The sequence below is a fragment of the Leucopleurus acutus genome, assembly GCF_964270905.1.
Source record: "Leucopleurus acutus genome assembly, chromosome: 13".
In the NCBI taxonomy this organism is placed as follows: Eukaryota; Metazoa; Chordata; class Mammalia; order Artiodactyla; family Delphinidae; genus Leucopleurus; species Leucopleurus acutus.
This window is the reverse complement of record NC_139155.1, coordinates 82,140,057-82,161,754: the sequence shown is the minus strand read 5'-3', so window position 1 is coordinate 82,161,754 and position 21,698 is coordinate 82,140,057. Positions and strand designations below refer to the sequence as shown.

General features: G+C 42.2%; 1 protein-coding gene across 1 annotated transcript in view; it reads right to left on the bottom strand.

The window, feature by feature from the left end:
* Nucleotides 1-413: 413 nt before the first annotated feature.
* The window catches only part of P2RX7 (purinergic receptor P2X 7), a gene marked incomplete at its 3' end in the record, with an annotated part of 51,886 nt that continues 30,601 nt past the window's right edge, over nucleotides 414-21,698 (bottom strand). The window contains exons 6-13 of the mRNA XM_082852879.1: nucleotides 20,590-20,670; nucleotides 19,837-19,966; nucleotides 16,143-16,279; nucleotides 8,596-8,686; nucleotides 7,253-7,318; nucleotides 7,016-7,165; nucleotides 4,716-4,817; nucleotides 414-911 (exon numbers count right to left, since the gene is read on the bottom strand). Coding sequence (XP_082709005.1) covers nucleotides 414-911; nucleotides 4,716-4,817; nucleotides 7,016-7,165; nucleotides 7,253-7,318; nucleotides 8,596-8,686; nucleotides 16,143-16,279; nucleotides 19,837-19,966; nucleotides 20,590-20,670 — 1,255 coding nt within the window. The remainder of the gene's footprint in view (nucleotides 912-4,715; nucleotides 4,818-7,015; nucleotides 7,166-7,252; nucleotides 7,319-8,595; nucleotides 8,687-16,142; nucleotides 16,280-19,836; nucleotides 19,967-20,589; nucleotides 20,671-21,698) is intronic.

Genomic DNA, 21,698 nt, shown 5'->3' with positions numbered 1-21,698 from the left:
TAGTTGGACATTATCCTAGTCTCACCTCAAAATGAGCTGCTTCATATTCATGTAGCTCTTTATGCGTTAAAAAGAGAGTTTGTGTACACTGTCTCAATTTGCTCTCCTAATATCCCTGTGAAACAATAGATTGGATAATAAGGCAAATGAGGTACAGAGGTTAAAGGCCTAGGATCACACAACTTCCTAGGGATAGAATGGAGATATAAATCTGAATCTCTTGACTCTCAGTCCATGCTGAGGGATTCTAGTTTAGTTGCTGTTTGTTTACTCCGGTCACTTTGCTCTCTGACACAAACAGAGCTGGGGGAGGAGGAAAGCACATTTCCCTGTGGCTGAAAATCTGGACACACATCTTTGCAGGTGAAGCTCAAGGTGCAAGCAAAGGCAATATTATATGACTGCTCAGCACATCAGTAAGGACTCTTGAAGCCACTGTACTGGCCTTCCCTCTTGGGAAACTCTCTCCGGATACTCCAGCGGCAGCAGCTGGGCAGGATGGCAAAGTCAGCCAGGTCCTGGGAGCCAAAGCGCCACGTAGTATAGCACCTGTAGGCGCAGTGCCGTAGCTGGCTGTTGGTAGAATCTGCATCCAGCACCAGCAAGGGCTCCTGGTAGTGCAGGAGGAACTGCAGGACATGTCTGGACAGGATAAGCTTCTTGAATGGCTCTGAGGTGGTGATACAGGCACCCAGCTTTTTCCGACAGCACAGCTCCTCCAAGCATCTTTGTCTCTCAGGGAGTTGGGATGGGAGGCACTTTCCGCACTGGCACCAATTCGGGCAGTCACTGGATCTAGGGGTTGCCCCTTCACTGAGCAGCTGGATAGTCTCTGGTTGTCCAGGAATGGGGGCTGGCTCATGAAGAGACAGAGGCAGCCTGGACAATTCTGTGAAGTCCATCGGGGGTCTCTGAAAAAGGCAAGTTTCCAAACCCATCAGCACTGACAACCCCTAGGGTTCTAGGTTCTTTAACTTTATTATTAACTTGTAAAATTACATTTAATATTACATTAATACTAGTAGCTATCATTTATTAAATGTATATATCAGGACTGTGTTTTGCAAGCACTGCCTCATTTAAGCTTTTGGAGAACCTCGTGAGATATGTGCTCTGATCTCCATATTACGGATTTGGAAAGTGAAATTCAGAAAAGCCAGGCCTCAATACATATATCTCTTCGGAGAGACCTTCTTGCCTTGACCACCTGATCTAAGTAGTTCCCCTTCTCCCAGGTCATTCTCTTATCACATAATGATGTTCTATGTTTGTTATGAGGAAATGATCTTATGAATTGATATGTTTACTTAATGATTCTTCTTCCACATGAAAGCAGGGGCCCTGTTTGCTTTGTTTACTGCCTGCATTCCCAATGCCTAGGACAGTGCCCACACATAGTAGACAGTAAATATTTGTTGACTTAGCTCTGCTTTCTCCTTTCTCACCATGCTCTCTTTTCTGAAAAAATCCATTTGTTATCCTCCAGTGGAAGTTGCCATAATTGCCATCATTTTTGTCTATTCTTTGTGACATATACCTTCATTCACCAGACAAAGAAAGTCTGAGTTAAGTACTTTAAAATTGAATGGTTCTTGTACATGAATGTTCACAGCAGCACTATTATAATAACCAAAGGGTGAAAATAACCTAAGTGTCTGTCAATGGATGAATGGATTAAAAAAATGTTATGTTCATACAATGGACTATTATTCAGCTATAAAAAGGAATGAAGTGCTGACAAATGCTAAACATGGATGTTTAGCTAAACATGGATGGAACCTTGACATTATGCTAAATGAAAGAAGCCAGACATAAGAGGACAAATATTGTATGACTCAATTTACATGAAATGTCCAGAATAGGTACATCCATGTATACAGAAATCTACAGAAAGCAGATTAATGGTTGCCAGGGGCTGGGGAGAAGTGAGTGAGTAGTGGCTGCTGAATGGATATAAGGTTTCCTTTTGGGGTGTGAAAAGGCTCTGGAGCTAGATAGTGGTGATGGTTGCACAGCATTGTGGATATACTAAATGTCACTGAACTGTACACTTTATTTTTTTTCCTCTTTAAAAAAATTATGTATTTATTTATTTATTTGGCTATGCCAGCTCCCAGCTGCAGCACACGGGATCCTCACCGCTGTGCACAGGATCCTCGCTGCAGCATGCAGGATCTTTAGTTGCGGCATGTGGGCTCTTCCAGTTGCAGCATGTGGGATACATCTCCCCGACCAGGGATCAAACCCGGGACCCCCACATTGGGAACATGGAGTCCCAACCACTGGACCACCAGGGAAGTCTCTGAACTTCACACTTTAAAATGATTAAAATGGGGCTTCCCTGGTGGCGCAGCGGTTGAGAGTCTGCCTGCCGATGAAGGGGACATGGGTTCGTGCCCTGGTCCGGGAAGATCCCACATGCCGCGGGGTGGCTGGGCCCGTGAGCCATGGCCACTGAGCCTGCGCGTCCGGAGCCTGTGCTCCGCAACGGGAGAGGCCACAACAGTGAGAGGCCCGTGTACCACCAAAAAAAAAAAAAAATGATTAAAATGGTAAATTTTAGGTTATGTGTATATTACCACACCCACCCCAACACACAGGAGTTCACTTTATACCCAGATCTGATAAAAACATTACAAGAGTGGAAAAATTTTGGCCAGACTCTCTCAAGAAGAGATGTAAAATTCTTAAATATTAGGGAATTGAATCCAGCAGTAAATACAAAGAATCATACATCACACTCAAACTGATGTTATTGCAGATTCCTGCAAGGTTGGCTTAATATTTGAAAACCAATCAGTGTAATGCACCACATGACAGAAGAAAAGAAAACTCATTGATTATTTGGAAAGAAGCAGAAAAAACACGTTATTTTAAAATTCAGTATCAATTCATGATAAAAATTCTTAGTAAACTAGGAGCAGAGGGGAATTTTCTTAATCTGATAGAGCATTCTTTAAAAACCTACAGCAGGGACTTCCCTGGTGGTCCAGTGGTTAGGACGTGGCACTCTCACTGTGGTGGGCCGGGTTCAATCCCTGGTCTGGGAACTAGGATCCCGCAAGACGTGGGGCGAGGCCGGAAAAAATAAAAAGACCTACAGCAAGTACTATAGTGAAGTAAAAAACTTTCTTTCTGACATAGGGAATGAGACAAAGATGCTTGGTCTTATCACTTCTATTCAGTATTGTACTGGACATCCTAACAGGTGTAATAAGCTCCTGGAGCTGGAAGAAGCAAGAAAGGAACCTCCCCTAGAGCCTTCAAAGGGAGCACAGTCCTGCTGACACATTGATTTCAGACTTTGATTTCAGAATTCTGGCCTCCAGAACTGTGAGAGAATAAATTTCTGTTGTTCCAAGTTACCTAGTTTGTGGTCATTTATTATGGCAGCTGTAGAAAACTAACACAGTTAGTGAAGATGTCCAGCAGCCAAAACTGATGGGGGGAATGTGAATTAGAACACCACTTCAGGGCTTCCCTGGTGGCGCAGTGGTTGAGAGTCCGCCTGCCGATGCAGGGGACGCGGGTTTGTGCCCCGGTCCAGGAAGATCCCACATACCGCGGAGCAGCTGGGCCCGTGAGCCATAGCCGCTGAGCCTGCACGTCCGGAGCCTGTGCTCCGCGACGGGAGAGGCCACAACAGTGAGAGGCCTGCGTACCGCAAAAAAAAAAAATGAACACCCACTTCAGAGAACTGTTAGGTGGTATCTACTAAAGCTGAACACACACCTGCCTTATGACTTAGCAGTTCCACTCTTAGGTGCCATACGTTTACTGTAGCAGCATCACTGGCATGAACCCCAAAGTGGAAACTACCCAGATAGGTAGTTCATTCAACAATAGAATGGATAAATAAATTGAATGTTTATAAAATGGAAATTATACAACGAGAATGAACCATTGCTATACACAACATCATGGATGACTCTCACAAAAATAATATTGAGGGAAGGAAGCCAGACACTCAACAGAGTATGTAATGAATACATACTATAGGATTAAAATTTTAAAATAATCATAAAAATAAAAATAATTTTTAAATAAAAAAATTCTAGAAGAGGTAAAACTAACCTTGAATACAGGATAATGACTACTTTTAAGGGAAGGTAGTAATTTGGAGGCATAAAAGGGACTTCTGCTAGTAATAGTCACTTTTTAAATCTGGGTGCTTGTTACACGTGGTTTACTTTGTCATCAATTGTGATTTATACGCATTTCTAGATATATTTATATTTAATAGTAAGTTTTGGGCTTCCCTTGTGGTGCAATGGTTAGGAATCCGCCTGCCAGTGCAGGGGACACGGGTTCGAGCCCTGGTCGGGGAGGATCCCACATGCCACGGAGCAACTAAGCCCATGTGCCGCAACTACTGAGGCCCGTGCGCCTAGAGCCCGTGCTCTGCAGCAGGAGAAGCCACCACAATGAGAAGGCCATGCACCGCAACGAAGAGCAGCCCCCGCTCGCTGCAACTAGAGAAAGCCAACACGCAGCAAGGAAGACCCAATGCAGCCAAAAATAAATAAATAAATAAATAAAATAGTAAGTTTTCTCTTAAAAAAGAAAAAAAGACTACAGGAATTTGCTGGCGGTCCAGTGGTTAGGACTCTGCGCTTCCACTGCAGGGGACACGGGTTCGATCCCTGATTGGGGAACTAAGATCCTGCAAGCTGCGTGGCGTGACCGAGAAAAAAAAAAAAGACGAAATAACTTACTGGCACTTCTTCACCTTCAACATCTTGCAGACTTCTCCCAAGTAGCCTTTGGTTTACCATCCTAATGTGGGGTTCATCCACAAAGGACACATATTTTAATGTCTAGGAAATAAAGATTAAAAGGTTACCAACTTTAGTTCAGAATTATCACGAATTGCATATCTGAACATATCTAAAGGCAACTGTTATTCCTATTTCCAAATGACAACCTGTTACACAAGCTAACCAAAAACTCTTGCTAACAAAGAAAGAATGATTCCGAGTCTAAAGGTAAATCAGAAATTGATCCCCAAGCACCTTAACTTGTAGATTTAGAGTATCCACAGCTTACTGCCTAATATCTGTAGGTCCCCCAAGTGCTATGTAAAATTCCTTTGTTGTGTTCCCTCAATTTCAGTTACTCTAGGTTGAATATCTCCAGAAAGTTATACGATTGAATCTTAAGTTATTTATATTTTCATTAAATTTCATCCCATCTTGGGCCATGAAATGGTGATTAATTCTAGTTGCAAAGATGAACTTTTACTTTAATTGCAAATACATGTACAACGAACAATGAATTGTGCATTCAGCTGCTAAAAAAGGACAGCAATGTTCTTGGATGAAAGAAAGAAACCCTCTTGTTTTTAAATACCAGAGACTTCTCTTTGATTGGAGGAAATCATGGAGTCAATGTAGTAAATTCCAAATTAATCAAATCAAAACCATACAGGTGAACTAAAATTTGACCACTCTGACCACTCCCCCATCCTAGGCTCCTTTCCAGAAGCAATCACTGTTATCACTTTTTTTTTTTTTTGCGGTACGCAGGCCTCTCACTGTTGTGGCCTCTCCCGTTGTGGAGTACGGGCTCCGGACGCGCAGGCTCAGCGGCCATGGCTCACGGGCCCAGCCGCTCTGGGGCATGTGGGATCTTCCTGGACCGGGGCATGAACCCGTGTCCCCTGCATCGGCAGGCGGACTCTCAACCACTGCACCACCAGGGAAGCCCCCACTGTTATCACTTTTATGAGTGTCCAGTACCTTTTTTTATACGTATATTACCTCCCCACACACATTTATATGTGTGTGTGTATAATACATGCAGAAAATATACAGAATCTATATGTGTGTGTATATAAATGGACATATATACATGTAGAAAAAACATAGAATTAGTTTATGTGTATTGTTGCTTTTTAACCTATATATCATACCATATATATTGTTCCATAGTTTGTTTTTTCCTGTCAACAAATGTCTTGGATATTTGCTCATGCCATTACCTATAACATAGTGGTTATAAACACGGATTCTGAAACCAGCCTGCCTGAGTTGGAATTTCAGCTCTGCCACTTACTAACTGTATGACTTTGGGCAAATTATTTAACCTTCCTGTGCCTCAATTTCCTCATCTATAGAAAGAGATAATAATAGCACCTATCTAGAGTTCTGCTAATAATCATAATCCCATAAACCTACCTGTAGGGTTGTGTGAAGATTCAGTGAGTTAATGCATACGTAGCACTGGAAATGCTATGTAAACGTTTGCTTTTATTATAATCTACCTCATTTTTAAAAACTGGTACCAGGCCTTCCTTACTATGGATTTATCATAGTTTATATCACCATTCACCTATTGGACATTTGGGCAGATGCTCCCCTTCACTGTCACAGACAGCACTGTGATGGACATCTGGTACATGTGTACTACGTGGGTACCCATGTGGGTGTTTCTCTAAGGCAGGTATAGAGAAGTGGAAATGCCAGGCTGTAAAGTATGTCCCATTTAAATGTTACTAGATTTACAAATTGTTCTCCAAAGTCATTATACTTTTTTTGCACAACCAATTTAATAAATCTGACAAATCCTGGAACATAAAAATTTGTTTTCCCTATATCTTGCTTCTCCATTTTTGTGTCTATTCTTCACTAAAACTAAAGGATTCATCTGAGAGATGGTGGATTGGGGTAGAGTCCAGAGAATTATCCACCATGGGATTGATTACACCTATGATTTTGGCCTTATTTTTTATTTATTTATTTTGCGGTATGCGGGCCTCTCACTGTTGTGGCCTCTCCCGCTGCAGAGCACAGGCTCCGGACGCACAGACTCAGCGGCCATGGCTCACGGGCCCAGCCGCTCCACGGCACGTGGGATCTTCCCGGACCGGGGCACGAACCCGTGTCCCCTGCATCGGCAGGCGGACTCTCAACCACTGCGCCACCAGGGAAGCCCTTGGCCTTATTTTTGCAAACTTCTCCGTGGTCCAATGGGCCATACACGTGTTTTAACATCCCATAGACACAGCAAGCCTTACCTGCTTTGGCTCCACAATGGATTCACACTTCTTCCTGTAGTAGTATTCATTGACTGCACAGGGTTCACAGCACTTGCAACAGGGATAAATACGGGATCGACAGCATTTATTTGAGTAAGTGTTGATGAGAAAGTCAATGAACACAGTGGCCTGGGAAAAACCCAGACAAGCACCATGTCAGTGAAACTTCCTTTTGCCAAATCATTTTCATAAAATGTGAGAAAGAGAATCCCTTACCAAACCAAAGTAAGAGAGGTTTGAACCGATGTACACGATCAGCTGGATAATGTCAAATTTTCCTCCCTGGAAACAGAGTACAAAAGGTTACCCGGTTGAAATTCAGAGCAATGCTCTTTTGCTCTAACATGTAATTGTAAGTTCCAGCAGAGGAGGGAGTCTAGTGCCGTGAATTTGACAGATGCATCCAAAGTGTTCACGGCAACAAAGATTAAGGAGACTGAAAATATGAATCCCATTCCTCCTGCTTCTGCCTTTCAGGATGTGCTTGAAAACATGGATGTTTTAAACAAATAAGCACTGGAACTCACACACTGAGAGGAGAACCATTGAAAATTTTTTATTCCATTCAAGGTGAGGGTTTCAAAAGAGCTTTCCCTAAAAGTGATTTGAGATTACTTTGGAAACAGAGGGAAGGAATGTCTGCACAAACTCTTCCCATAGAGGTCCCTGTGGTTTTTATTCTCAGTGTCTTTTTATCCTCTCACTATATCTCATCGATTCTTGTGCTGCTTATCACCATGTTACATAAATAATACGCTGTCAGACAAGGTATGTGGGCATCTGTTGATTTTTGCATACCCAGCATCCCCTCCTTCTGGAGACAGCATGCCCATTTTCCTTTGGAGAACCATCTGTGTCCATACTCAGTCCATGTAGTTTGCGGGGAAGGGGCTGGTTCAGGGCTGATGTAAGACCAGCCATTGCGAGTGACCCTGGTCACAGTTCAGCAGTGAGCATCTGGCCCATATTGGGCCAGTCAAAGCCAGTGGCATCTGCTGAGGCTTTTGCTGAGACGTTCTCTTTTCACTGAGGTTGCTAAATTGCTAAGGTATAAGTAGCTGCTGACACCACTGCATAGAGATGACCCGCTGTGAATGACACCAAAACAGAGGAGAACAAATGTAAGAGATGGAGGGAGGCAGGTTCCTGATGATGTTGTTAAGACATCTGGATTCATGATGCCCGAAGCCTGAAAATTGCCTCTGGATTTTTCAGTTATGTGAACTAAAAAAAAAAAGTCTTCTTTTTTCCTAAACCCATTTGAATTGGATTCCTTACAAAGTATTTTGCAGAGGGATTTCTTTCTCTCTCTTTTTTAAGCATCAGAGTATATTGAAAATTGAGTATTAGGTTTTCTCCCCAAGCCCACTCTTGTATTCATTAGATGACTTGTCCATGAACAAGAACATTTCTTCCCCCTCTCTGATCCCACATGCAAGATGCACAGTGCCAGCTAACGACTATGACCAAAACATTCACCCTTTGAGACACTACAGCAATAATTAAGACACAGTCATAGGAACGGAGATGCCAGTGGCTGAATGTGAGAAGAGACTTACGGTGCCAAAAACCAGGATGTCAAAACGGATCCCAAAGGCTTTTATCAGGGTCCGCTTTTCGGTATTATTTTCCTTATAGTACTTGGCATATCTGTAGGAGGAAAAGGATACATATTTATAAAGATCTCTCTGGAAGTGTTGGTATTTTATGAAAAGAAAAACCGAACCAGTAGCCGATCTAGTCTTCTTTGTCCGTCTTCTAGCTCTGCTCTGGTTGGCAGAGGAAAGAACACAATCCAAACCCATGAAATTCTCTGTCTCTTCACCTTGAACTAAGGCACCACTTCCCCATGTCACCTTCTCTACTTCCAGCATCACAGGATGATGGAAAGTCTGTGTTTTAGTTTAAGATTAAAATGAACAATTTTTAACCAATACAGGATTAACAACAAGAGAAATTAAAAAAAATAACTTCAAGCACTCTGATCATTCTCTAAGAGGGAAAAGTTTAGCTTCTAGAACAAAGAGGGGGAGGGTGAATCTTAGATACTAATGAATGGATTGGGAACAGGTGCCCCTCAGCAATCTGCTCTAACTGTGTTTTCTTAAGATTCTGTATTTGTCTGTTTGGCATCCATTATCACCAGGGCCAAACTAGCGGACAATGTTGTTTACATGCCCCCTGCCATCCAGCTTTTGCAAGTATGTGAAAATCATGTTACAAACCCTCTTGACCAATCCTGAGTCCATATCTCCAGCCACCTTCTGTATCTAACTTTCACACACCCCGCCAACATTTCCCCTGCCCTAACTTGCCCAGGGCCAGTTACCAGACAACCAGAGACCACCCCTGTAGCCCAGAGCCCACCAACATTACTCAAACTAGCCAATCCTAAGCTGTTTCCCCTGCCCTGCCTTTCATTTCCCACAGAAAACACAGTAAAGTCTCTGGGCTGTGCTTTCCCCTTTCTCCTGCTAACCCCTGACCAAACCTGGTGCTTCTCCCTGTGGCCCTGTGTGACCTGGTGTGCCCCACCTCTCGGGAAATTCTTCTTTCAAGGGCATTGACTTCTCTGTGTTACTACTCAGTCACCTTTATAAATTAAGACCTGGGCACAACTCACAGTCACCCAAAATATGCAGCCCTCATCAGTGCTACAGTCAGGGAAAGTGTCATGTTTTGTTTTTCATGAATAATTAGGAAGGCTTAAGCCACATGTCTCACAAAACTTTTAAATCTGACCCTCCCTCTTACCACTTTTGGTGGTTGTTTTTAGGTAAGGACATATATTTTCTTTGAGTTATTAATTCATAATCTATTTACAGGTGTGGGGAGAGAAGAAAACAGAAAACAGATGCTCTGCCAAAATATAGTTTGGAACATCTGAAATTCTTATTCTTTGTAAACTCACGATCTGACATTGAGATCAGTTAGATATTCTCAGGCACTTCAGTGCCTGTTTCTGGCCAAAGGGGTTTCAGTTTCTTTGCATCTGATTGTTCTCACTCCATGACAGTACTTTCTTCTGCTCTATTAATTGATTTGTTTTTTAAAATACAAAGCAAGCATGCATCACCACTCCATGCCCCAGGGTTGCATTATCTCTCCATGCAAGCTGTTTTGCTGGAAGGTTAACATTGTATAGTAAATACTTGAATTTCTGCTTTCAGGGTCTTTGTACAGTGGGTCTCAAACTGAGGGCAAGAATCACTTGGGAAGTGTGTTCAAAAGGCAGATTCCTGGGCCTCACCCCCAAAGGGTGGTTTCAAAAGGTGTGAGGTGTTTCTAGGAATCTGTATTTCCAGGAAAGGTACCAGGTGGTTCTGATGCAGGTGATCAATGGGCCACACTCAGAACACCAGGCCCTGGGCAAGGATGTTTTTACACTCTGTAGTGGGTTGAATAATGGCCCCCCAAAAAGATAAGTCCAAGTGCCTAACCCCTGCACCTGTGAATGTGACCTTATTTGGAAATAGGATCTTTGCAGATGTAAATGAGTTAAGGATCTCAAGATGAGATCATCCTGGATTTAGGGTGGGTCTCAAATCCAATGGCTGTATCCTTATAAGAAAAAGGAAAGGGAGAGTTGAAACGGAAACACAGAGGAGAATGCCATGTAAAGACGGAGGCAGATACTGGAGGGATGCAGCCACAAGTTAAGGACCACCTAGAGCCAGCAGAAGCTAGAAGAGGCAAGGAAAGATCCTCCCTTAGAGACTTTAAAGGGAGTATGTCCCTGCTGACACCTTGATTTTGGACTTCTGGCCTCCAGAACTGTGAGAGATAAATTTCTGTTGTTTAAAGCCATCAAGTTTGTGGTAATTTGTTATAGCGGCCATAGGAAATGAATACACACACACACACATTCTGAGAAGCAGAGAAGCACATCAGGCATTCTATTCTGTGTGGGACTTCCCTGCTTTACACATCTTGTAAATAAACTGAATAATTGAAAAAGGATCTTTTGCCATGGATCTTTTGGTAACGGACAAAATTCTGCAACGTGATCAATTCCTTCAACTTCCTGTTTTAGAAAGTTATATTTTCTCATAAACCTCATATAACCTCTAACTTCCTTCCCTTTTGTGTGGCTATTTGACAATAACTTGTCCAGTTACCCATCAGATCTTGACATTTTATTTTTGGCTAAAGATTTCTTCTGGTGCTTATTCCAGAGAACCAATGCTCTAAAACTTTGTTCTAAAAGAATATTAACATCACAACCAGTTCTTCAGAAAGCTCAGATCTCTCCAGGAGCTAATGTTCTTAGGCTTAGCTCAGCGACTTGAAGAACATTTGCTAACATCTGATTGGTACATTGCCCTGCATGCGTCTGCTGATTGCTGTAAAAACAGCCTGTGAGGGCAGTCAGGGACCACTGATCCAGGCCTCTCTTTTTGCTAATGGCCACAAGCCTATTCAGTAGAGCAGCTGGGAATGATCAAAACATTACCTAAACTAGGAACTGGTTTCAGGGCCCTGGATGAAATTCCACTGACCCGGAGAAGGCAAAATCCTGTTACGTCTTGATCTCAGCCAGTCTTTAGCCAAGGGTCTCAAACACAAATGCCTATAGGGGCCAGATAACAGAAATGAGTGATGCAGCCAGGTAAGAGGCAATAAGGAGTGGTGAGGACCATGGCAAACCAAGAGCCACATGGCCTTTCTAAAGGGAACCACTGATACTCAGCTCTAGCTGAGTGCTCCCTGTGGAATATGAAGCCAGTGTTGTCAAATGAGTTGATTTTTTTCAAATAGTTTAATTTTCAAAAAAAGTAGGAAGTCCATATTTTTACGTAGAATGTCTCAACTTTCAGAACATTGTGCAGGCCAAGAACAAAAACAAAAACAAAATTTGAAGCCTGCTTGCCAGTTAATGATGCTGCTTTAAATAAAATATAAATAGAGCCATTTGCTTAAGTGGACCCCTCCAGAACTCAATAAGAGTGCTAGCAGAAGGGTTAGGAAGCAATGAATGTGTGTGTGTGTTTGCACGTGCACGTGTACTTTGGCCTGTACTTGCATGCTCAGATTAAGTAGACACTTTATTTTATTCATTCTCCCAGGCAGCTAGCAACCTGGTTGTAGAAAGAAAATATAGTCAGATGAATCATCTAAGAAGGAAGTATGTTTGGGATGCTAGAAAATATAGTCTAGACCAGTGCTTCTCAGATTTTAATGTGCACATGAATCTCCTGGGAATCTTAAGATGCAGATTCTGACTCAGTAAATTGAGAGTGGGGGCTGAGATTGTACATCATAACAAGCTCCCAGGTGAGGCCCATGTTGCTGGTTCCAGGATCACATTTGAGTATCGAGGGTCTAGATTAGTGATTCTCAAACTTAAGTTTGCATTAGAATAACCTGGAAGGCTTATGAAGACAATCCCCAGAGTGTCTGATTCAGTAGGTCTGTGGTAGAGCCTGAGAATTTGCATTTCTAGAAGGATACCACATGATGCTGATATGGGGACCCGCACTTTGAGAACCACTGGTCCAGACCATTAGTACTAAAAGTATTCACAGAAGCTAATATGTTTGCAAGTTGATTCCCTAACATGGACTCCTATGTGTACAGTTTCTCTTCTTAACTAGGAAAGCTCAGTCCTCAGGAAAGTGCATGATGCCTATGGGGGTCCTATCCTGTGCTTGGAGAGGCCTTTTCCGGTTGCATTTCCCCACACCCCCATCACACTATCTTGTTTGATTTTCTTTGAAGTATTTATCATCATCTGAAATGGTTTTGTTGGATTTGTTTGTTCTATTGAGGTATAACTAACATATAATAATAAAATGCACAAGTCCTAAGCATTCAATTCAATGAGTTTTGACAAATGAATACTCTATGTAACCTAGATCCCTACCAACATCTAGAACATTCCATTACCCCAGAAAACTCTTGTGCTCCCTTCCAATTGGTTCCTACTCCTCCTTCCTACCCCCAAACCCCAGCCCAGCAGCCATTGTTCTATCTTTTATCATCACAGATAAGTTTGCCTGTTCTTGTACTTCAAATAAATGGCATCATAGAATGTACTCGTTCAGGTCTGGCTTCTTTCACTCAATGTAACGTCTGTGGGATTCATCTATGTTGATGTGTGTATCAGTAATTTCTTCCATTTTTATTTATGTTAAGTAGTGTTTTATTATATAAATATATCACAATTTATTTCTCCATTCACCTGTTATTGCACATTTGGGTTCTTTCTGGGTTTTGCCTATTATGAGTAAGGATGCTGTGAACATTCATGTGCAAATCTTTTTGTGGAGATATGTTTCCTTTCTCTTGGGTAAATACCTAAGAGTGGGATTTCTGGTTTAGAGGATAGATGTATGTTTACCTTTATAAGAAACTTCCCAACAATTCTCTAATGTGGTTGTACCATTTTACACTCCCACCAGGAAAGTAAGAGAATTCCAGTTGTTCCTCCTCCTTGCCAACCTTTGGAATTTCCAGTGTTTTTAATTTTAGTCATTCTGGTGGGCATGTCATTATATTTCATTGTGGTTTAAATTTGCATTTCCCTGGTGACTAATGATGTTGACTTGGAGTTTTTTATTATATTTTTGTCTTATATGTATAGTCATGTCCTATTAGGATATATGCTAAGCAGTAATTTGTCTATTTTGTTTACCAATGTATACCCATTGGGGCAACAAATATTTTTTTCTTCAATATATATTTAATGAATGAAGAATGCCAGTATCAACATCCTACCAGCTTCTTAAGCAAATTGTGTAACCGAGGGATATACTCAGCAACTCTCTCTTAAAAGGAAACAGCAAAAGCCTGCTTTGTGTCTGGAACCAGAGCACAAAATGACCAGCCATAACCACAGTCACAGAACCCTGCCTGATTCCCACAGGAAATGAAAGGTCATGGAGACTGTGTTATAAGCCTCAAACTGAGAGGCCAAATTACTGCTGGCCCAGTGTTGTAGGAACAGGCTGAAAAAATTATCCAGACGTAGGCGGTAACATGGAAACTAAGTTAGGGGCACAAGATCACCAATGGGAAAAAGTCAGAAGCAGAGGACTGAACTGTGCAGAGCATCAAAACAAGAATAGATCAGCACAAAACCAGCACTAGCCAGCTCAAGAGTGAAAATGAACCAGAATTCTAGTGAATTCATAGGGTTGAAGTCCAGAAGCTAGAAGCATAGGCGATGTACTACAAAGAACCTTAAAAATTAGACAAAACTGCAGTGAGGAAGCAATGTTACCCAAGGTATCAGGAGTCTTTAAGATGTTCTTACTGGGCTTCCCTGGTGGCACGGTGGTTAAGAATCCACCTGCCAATGCAGGGGACATGGTTCGACCCCTGGTCCGGGAAGATCCCATGTGCCGCGGAGCAACTAAACCCGTGCGCCACAGCTACCGAGCCTGCACTCTAGAGCCCGCAAGCCACAGCTCCTGAAGCCCACGTGCCTAGAGCCCGTGCTCCGCAACAAGAGAAGCCACAACAATGAAAAGTCCGCGCACCACGACGAAGACCCAATGCAGCCAAAAATAAATACATTTATTTTAAAAAAATGTTCTTACCAAAAGGATTTCCAATCAAGATGGCAGGCTGCCTCACCACCTCCACCACCACCTCCCACCCCACTGCACTTACACAAAGTGCAAGATGAAGTATTTTTTAAAGTCATATCAATATATTATTGAGCTCAAAACAAGGAAGGGCAGGTGCTAGAGATGAGTGGTAAGTGGGGACTAAAGTCACGTGAACCCTAGGAGTACCAGATCAGATTTGTATCTGAGCAGCTAGAGTCTTAACATACTTCTTGGGAAAGGAGCTGAGGCTGCAGATGCCCAACTTAGCAAGGAAGCAGGGATGGGATACTTCTAGTGGAGTGAAGACATCCAGCACCAATAAATTAAACTAAAAACTGGTTTGTAATTGATAGATGCCATACAGTCCTGGCAGGAACAACTACAAAATTAAATTGTCACCCCAGAGGAATGTCTCCATATCCCATGGCACACGCAAAACTTTGCACAAGATCATTTCTGCCAAAGTCCACCAACAAATATTCCAAAGCCCCACAAAGAGAAATCCCATCCAAGTTGCTACAGTTCAGTGTGAAAGGGGTTATACAGTAGATTGGACAAAAGGAGTAGGATCCATAAGCTAAGAATGGATCTCACTGAAACAGTAATAGGTGGCTTTGAAAAAGAACTGAATATAAATCCGAGAAATGAAAAATATAGCCATATAGTATTTTTAAAACCTGAAAGCATATGGTAAAATGCTCATAACCTTTGATCCAATAACTCTGCTTCTAGAAACTTATCCTAAGGAAATAATCTGGGATTCAAACAAAGATATATGTACAGAGATGTACACTACAGAGTTATTTATAAAGAAAAATCAGAACTACCCCAAATATCCAATAATGGCGGAATGGAGAGAAAATTATGAGATGGAAGGGAAAGGGTGTGTTTTAAGGTCTTGGTGATCTAGGTTAGGATTATGGAGCTTCTACTATTAGCTGTGGGTCTAGGGGAGATCATTTCACCTTTCTCAGCTTTCCCCAGGACACTAATATCTACCTTCCAGGGTGGTTGTGAGGTTTAGTGATGGTGATATAAATGCCTGGTATGTAGAATACCCTCCCTAAGTTGTAGCTAACGTTATCATTACACTCACAATGGAATACGATGATAATTAATGTGATGGTCACAAAGAATTTTGAGTGACCTGGCATATGAAACCCCCCCCCAGAATACCAAACTATAAATGTGATATGATCTCATATAAGCCTCACAAAACAATTGGTTAGACGAAGGAACATTCACCAGAGGGTTATCTTCAATTATCTCAGGATAGAGGAGTTATGGGTGATTTTTATCCTCTTCTCTATGCTTTTCTCTGTTTCCCAAGTTTTGTTTTTATCTTACAAAGAGTGTGCAATTCTTTAATAATTCATACAAAAATTCAGTCACTGCCTAGCTCTTAGAGGAAGCCTTTTACATTCCTCTTGTTGCCTTGGCAACCAAAACTAGTCTTGCTGGCTGCTGGGGATAAAATTCAGCCAGGCCTGGAAGGTCCCTGGGGATCCAAGGGTGGCCAGTCACTGGGCAAGTCTGACCTGGAGCACTGTTACCTGAAGTTGTAGCCAGGGTACAAGGACTCCTTGGCAGTCTTGTCGTCAAGGCGACGGAAACTGTATTTTGGACGGCAGTGATGGAACCACCTGTCCAGGTTGCAGTCCCAGTAGATCTCAATGCCCATGATTCCTCCCTGGGGAAGACAACGAGAGACAATCTCTAAGTCCCGCTGGACATGGGTTATGCAGCCATCAGACATCTCCCTACATAGCGATGACCACTGAAGGAAAAGTTGGCTTTTGAGGGAAAAAAAAAAATGCTGATTAAAAATTTCAGAGCCATAGGTGCAGCCCTATCTAACTCATACAACTAGTACTGTGGCAGCTACAAGTGCATCTCCCTGCTCCTCCTCCCACCTGGAACACGCCACCATTAAATTTATTTTCCTAAAATATAACTTTCAACAAACCACTCCTGTAATCAGACACGTGTAATGTCCACTCCCCAGTAAAGTTTAAGCTGAAACTTGTTAGACTGGAATTCATCGTGCTCCATCACATCTTCTCTGCTTATCTCCCAATACACCCCTGGAGAAAGCTCTTATTCTGAAATCTCTATGCTTTTCCCTAAACACACTTTGCATTTTCATTTCTTTTTTTAAAAAACAGCTTTATTGAGATACAGTTCACATACAGTTCGCCCACATAACTTGTGCATTTAACAGTTTTTAGTATATTCACGTATATGTGCAACTGCCACCACAATCAATTTTACAACATTTTCATTACCTCCAAAAGAAAACATGTAAACTTTAGTTACCACCCCTCTCTCAAGCACTAAGCAACCACTAATCTACTTTTTGTCTCTATAGAGTTCCTTATTCTGAACTTTCATATGAATGAAATCATATAATATATGATCTTTATGTCTGGCTTCTTTCACTTAGCATGATGCTTTTAAAGTTCATCCATGTTGTAGCATGTGTCAGTACTTCATTCCTTACTGTGGTGGAAGAATATTCCATTGATTGAGCATACTACATTTTGTTTATCCATTCATCCTTTGATGGACGCTTGGGTTGCTTCCACCTTTTGGTTATTATGAATAATGCTGCTGTGAACATTTACGTACAAGTTTTTGTGTGAACATATGTTGTCATTTTTCGTGGGTACATACTTAGGAGTGGAGTTGCTCTGTCTGCTTTGAATTTTTAAATCTTGGCCCTTGACCTTTTCTCCCAATGAAATGTTTCTTCCACTCACCTCTCTAGCTAAATCCTCCTCATCCTTCAAGACCCAGCAAACATCCTTCCCCACCCACTCAGCCACCCCTGTGCCCCTCAATTCATGGCGACCTTTCTCCTCTAAACTTCTAAAGAATCTGTTAATCTCTTACCTATACTTGGTACTTCTTTTTTTCTACAAACATGTTTTTGAGTACTGACTATCATATTTCACTGAATCTTAGACACCATTGCTTGTAAGACACATAGGGTTTTTTTTTTTTCTTAATGTTCCTCTAAGAAAAAAATGCTGTCAATTAAACTGTGAGACTCTATCAACTGAAAGCACTTCCTGATTTGGAAACTATTAAAAGTGAAAAAAAGGTATGTCTTTGAATAAATGAAATTAGGCATTTCAAGACAGTATGCTAGATACTGAGGATACAGAAATGAGTAGCAAGGAGGCTCTGACTTGGAGAAAGGGGAAATAATACAGAATAATCACAACTGCCATTTTTTTGTCAGGCACTAAGCCAAGCACTCTACATATTACAGTGAATATCTAATGCCTTTGTCACTTGGCATCCAATTTGCCGCCTTCTGGGAAAACTACCTGGAATTTCCTTGGGGAAACACCTTTCCCAACTCTCAGTGGTTTGAATGGGGCTATGTCCTCTCCAAGCCCCAGGAGTGGGCACATGACTCAAGCCTGGCCAATCAGGACAGTGCTCCCTTCTGGACCTGGTGATTGATTCAGGATAGATATGTGGCCCAAGGTAGACCAATCAGAGCTCTTCCTGAGACATTTTGCCAGAACCATAGGAAAAGAAGTCCTCTACTGGCTGGGACCACTAGCTATAGAGTGTGAAAGTCTAAAGCAGCATTGTCTAATAGGATTTTCTGCGATGATGGATATATTCTATATTCATGCTGTATAGTACAATAGCCAGTGGTTATTGAATGCTTGAAATGAGGCTGGTATGACCAAGGAAATAAAATTTTAATTTTATTTAATTTTAATTAAGTTTAAGTCACTTCATGTGACTTGTGGCTACCGTATTGGATAGCACAGTGCTAGAGCTTTGGTGGCTTTGCTCTGACATGTGGAGAATATGCCTGAGAATGACATCATCATTAAGGAAACAATCAAGAGATGAAAGGAGTCAGATTCCTGAAGACACCATTTGAGTTCCTGGAGGCAGCTATGCCTAAATCTATCATACTCTTCATTCAATCAACAAATATTTATTGAGTGTCCATTATGGGCTGAACATGCCACAAAAATGAACCACTCCCCCCCCACAAAAAAAAACTAAATGTCCCTGTGGAATGTCATGGAACTTACATTCTAGTCAGGGAAAATAGACAACAGACAAATGGGTATGTAAAATATATAGTATGTCAGATAATGCTAGGTGCCAGGGATAAAAATAAACATGGAAAGGGCCATAGGGCATGCTGGGATAGAGGTGGGAATTGTCGCTTTAAATGTAGCGGTAAGGGAAAGCTTCACTGAGCTTATATTTGAGTAAATATTGGAAGTAGGTGTAGGAGGCAGCTAATGCTATGTCTGGGACAGACTGTTCCAGGCAGAGGGGAACAGCAAGAGAAAACTCCCAAGGTAGGAAGATGCCTTGGGTATACTAGAATGTTCATTTTTCCTGGTCTTTTTACACAAGTTAATATGGTTCCTTTTTTGCTTAATCCACTTGAGTTTGGTTTCTATTATTTGCCCCCAAATTACTTTTTGATTTAGTTTTTGCTTACATCATTTGAGTTGGATTTCTATAACTTGCAACCAGAAGAATCCTGACTAATCCAAGTGTGGTAATCTGAGTAATGGTCCCCCAAATATTCCTAGTCCTAGGTCCTAATCCCTGGACCTCTGAATATGTTACCTGAAATGGCAAAAGAGACTGCAGATGTGATTAAGTAAGGATCTTGAGATGAGGAAATTATCCTGGATTATCTGGGTGGACCCTGTGAAGACACACTGGTCTTTATAAGAGGGAGGCAGAGCAAGATTTGACACAGAATAAGAAATCAATGTGACCACTGAAGCAAGATGCTGTACTGCTGGCTTCAAAGCGGGAAAAAGGGGCTGTGAGCCAAGAAATGGAAGGAACGCGGTTCTAAAAGGTGGAAAAGGCAAGGAGATGGATTCTCCCCTAGAGCCTCCGGAGGGAGCATGTCTCTGCTGATATCTTGATTTTGGCCCAGTGAAACTCATTTTGGACTTCTGACCTCCAGTAGTATAAAAAAAAAATGTGTTGTTTTAAGCCACAAAATTTGTGGTAATTTGTTATAGCAGGCACAGGAAACGAATACACTAAGTGTCTCTCATAGAGTTGTTGTGGGATTAGATAAGGTGATACAGGAAAAGTCCTTGTCACTGTGCATGGATTTACAAAATGCTCAATAAATATGAGCATATTATTAAGACCCAGTGGTCCAGCCTCTTGGCCATTTGTCATCCTCCATCCCTTGACCCACCCCCCCACATCCCACTGTACAAAGACGTCACCAACCTGAATTGCCACATCTGAAAAATTATCTCCTGTTTCTCGGAAGATATCTCCTAGTCGGAAAATGGGACACTGTGGATTCTGAGTCTTGTGAAAGGTGCAAGTGACGTTTATATCCGGCAAGATGTTTCTCCTGCACATAATGGAAAGCAAACAAACATCTCTATTGAAAACTGGGATCCATCTCTTTCATAAGAGTGAACCAATATGGTACCCGGGCATCATGAGGGCCTCCAATGATTCTGCCTCCTGGGATTTACACCCTTGTGTATTCTCCTATCATATCGTACAGTGTTGGTCTCTGTGACCAATAGTATACGACAGAAGTGATAGTATGTCTCTTCTGAGATTAGATTATAAAATACAGTGGCTTTCATCTTGGTTACTGTCTCACTTGCTTGCTCTTTGGTTTGGATCTCTTGCTCTGGGAAAGCCGGCCACCGTGTCCTAAGGACACCCAAGCAGTCTGAAGGAGAGGTCCACATGATGAAGTACTGAGCCCTCCTGCTGACTGTTGTGTGAGTGAGCTTGGAAGAGTATTCTCCAGCCCCAGTCCAGTCTGGAGATGAGAGCTTGACTGCAACCTGAGAGACCCTGAGCCAGAACCGCCCAGTGAAGTCATACCCAGATGTCATTCTGGGATGCACAGAAACTATGTGAGAAAATTAAAGTTTGTTGCTTTTAGTTTCTAAGTGTTGGGGTGATTTGTTACACAGCAGTAGATAACTAATATAGCCAGACATTCTGGGTGCTTACGTGGTGTAGTTGTGTCTGGGGAAGTCAATATTATTCTTGATGAGCACAGTGAAGTTTTCAGCACTGCCCAAGAGCGCAGGCCTGAAAGAGAGGAATGAAAAATGGGGATCAGTGACTACAGGGACCAAAGGAGTCAGTGGGCCAATGGACCAGAGGCTCTGGTTTCTTGCTTGGGTCAATATGATGGATGAAGAGAAATGCAATCCACTGGGAAAAACCTTCCAAAATTCTCCAGCTTCTCCAGGAAGAATTTCTCCCTTCTTAAGATCCCTGTGGAAGGAATTCCCTGGTGGTCCAGTGGTTAGGACTCTGCACTTCCATTGTAGGGGGCACGGGTTTGATCCCTGGTCAGGGAACTAAGATCCCGCAAGCCACGTGGCATGGCCAAAAAACCCACAAAAAACAAAAGAGACCCCGTGGCATTTACTGTAATACTTCTCACTCTGATATAATTATATGTTTAGTTATGCACAGTGGTATGTTGGTAAACGTTTAATAACCAGCTCTCCAGGAAAACAAAAAGCCCTGATATTGTAGGAGTTACTGATTATTGTGGTATAAATACTCCCACCCTAGCTGATTTCAAGCTACCAATAGAACATCAGTGAACTTGGAGTTGGGAAGGGATGAGCAGAAACGGCTCAGAGCTCGTACAAGCCAGCTCCAGCACACTCCTGTTTGTATCTTTCACAATAGGCTTTGTGATCCTGCAGGGCTGAGACAACTTTCTCATCTTGGCATCCTCAGCCTTTAGCACAGGGCCACACATATATAATTGACTCTATCATTCACACTCTAGAGGCTCTGAGTAGTGTAAAATTCTCCATGAGTGAGAGGAGCCCAAATTCTCGACTGCTGGAAGGTCCACCCACCATCCATGCATTCATTCATTCAACAAATATTTATTGTACTGGGCATGGGGCTGAGCACTAGTGATGTAGTGATGAAAAAGACAGTCGAGGTTTTTGTCCTTGTGGGGTTGACAATCTGTTAAAGATGGAGAGAACTGGCTCCATAAAAAGATACCACTGTTGCCTGACATGCCTGAGTAGGCGGCAGATGTTTATTGGGAGAAGCACAGGCTAAAGGTGGAGGGTATTTGGAAGGGG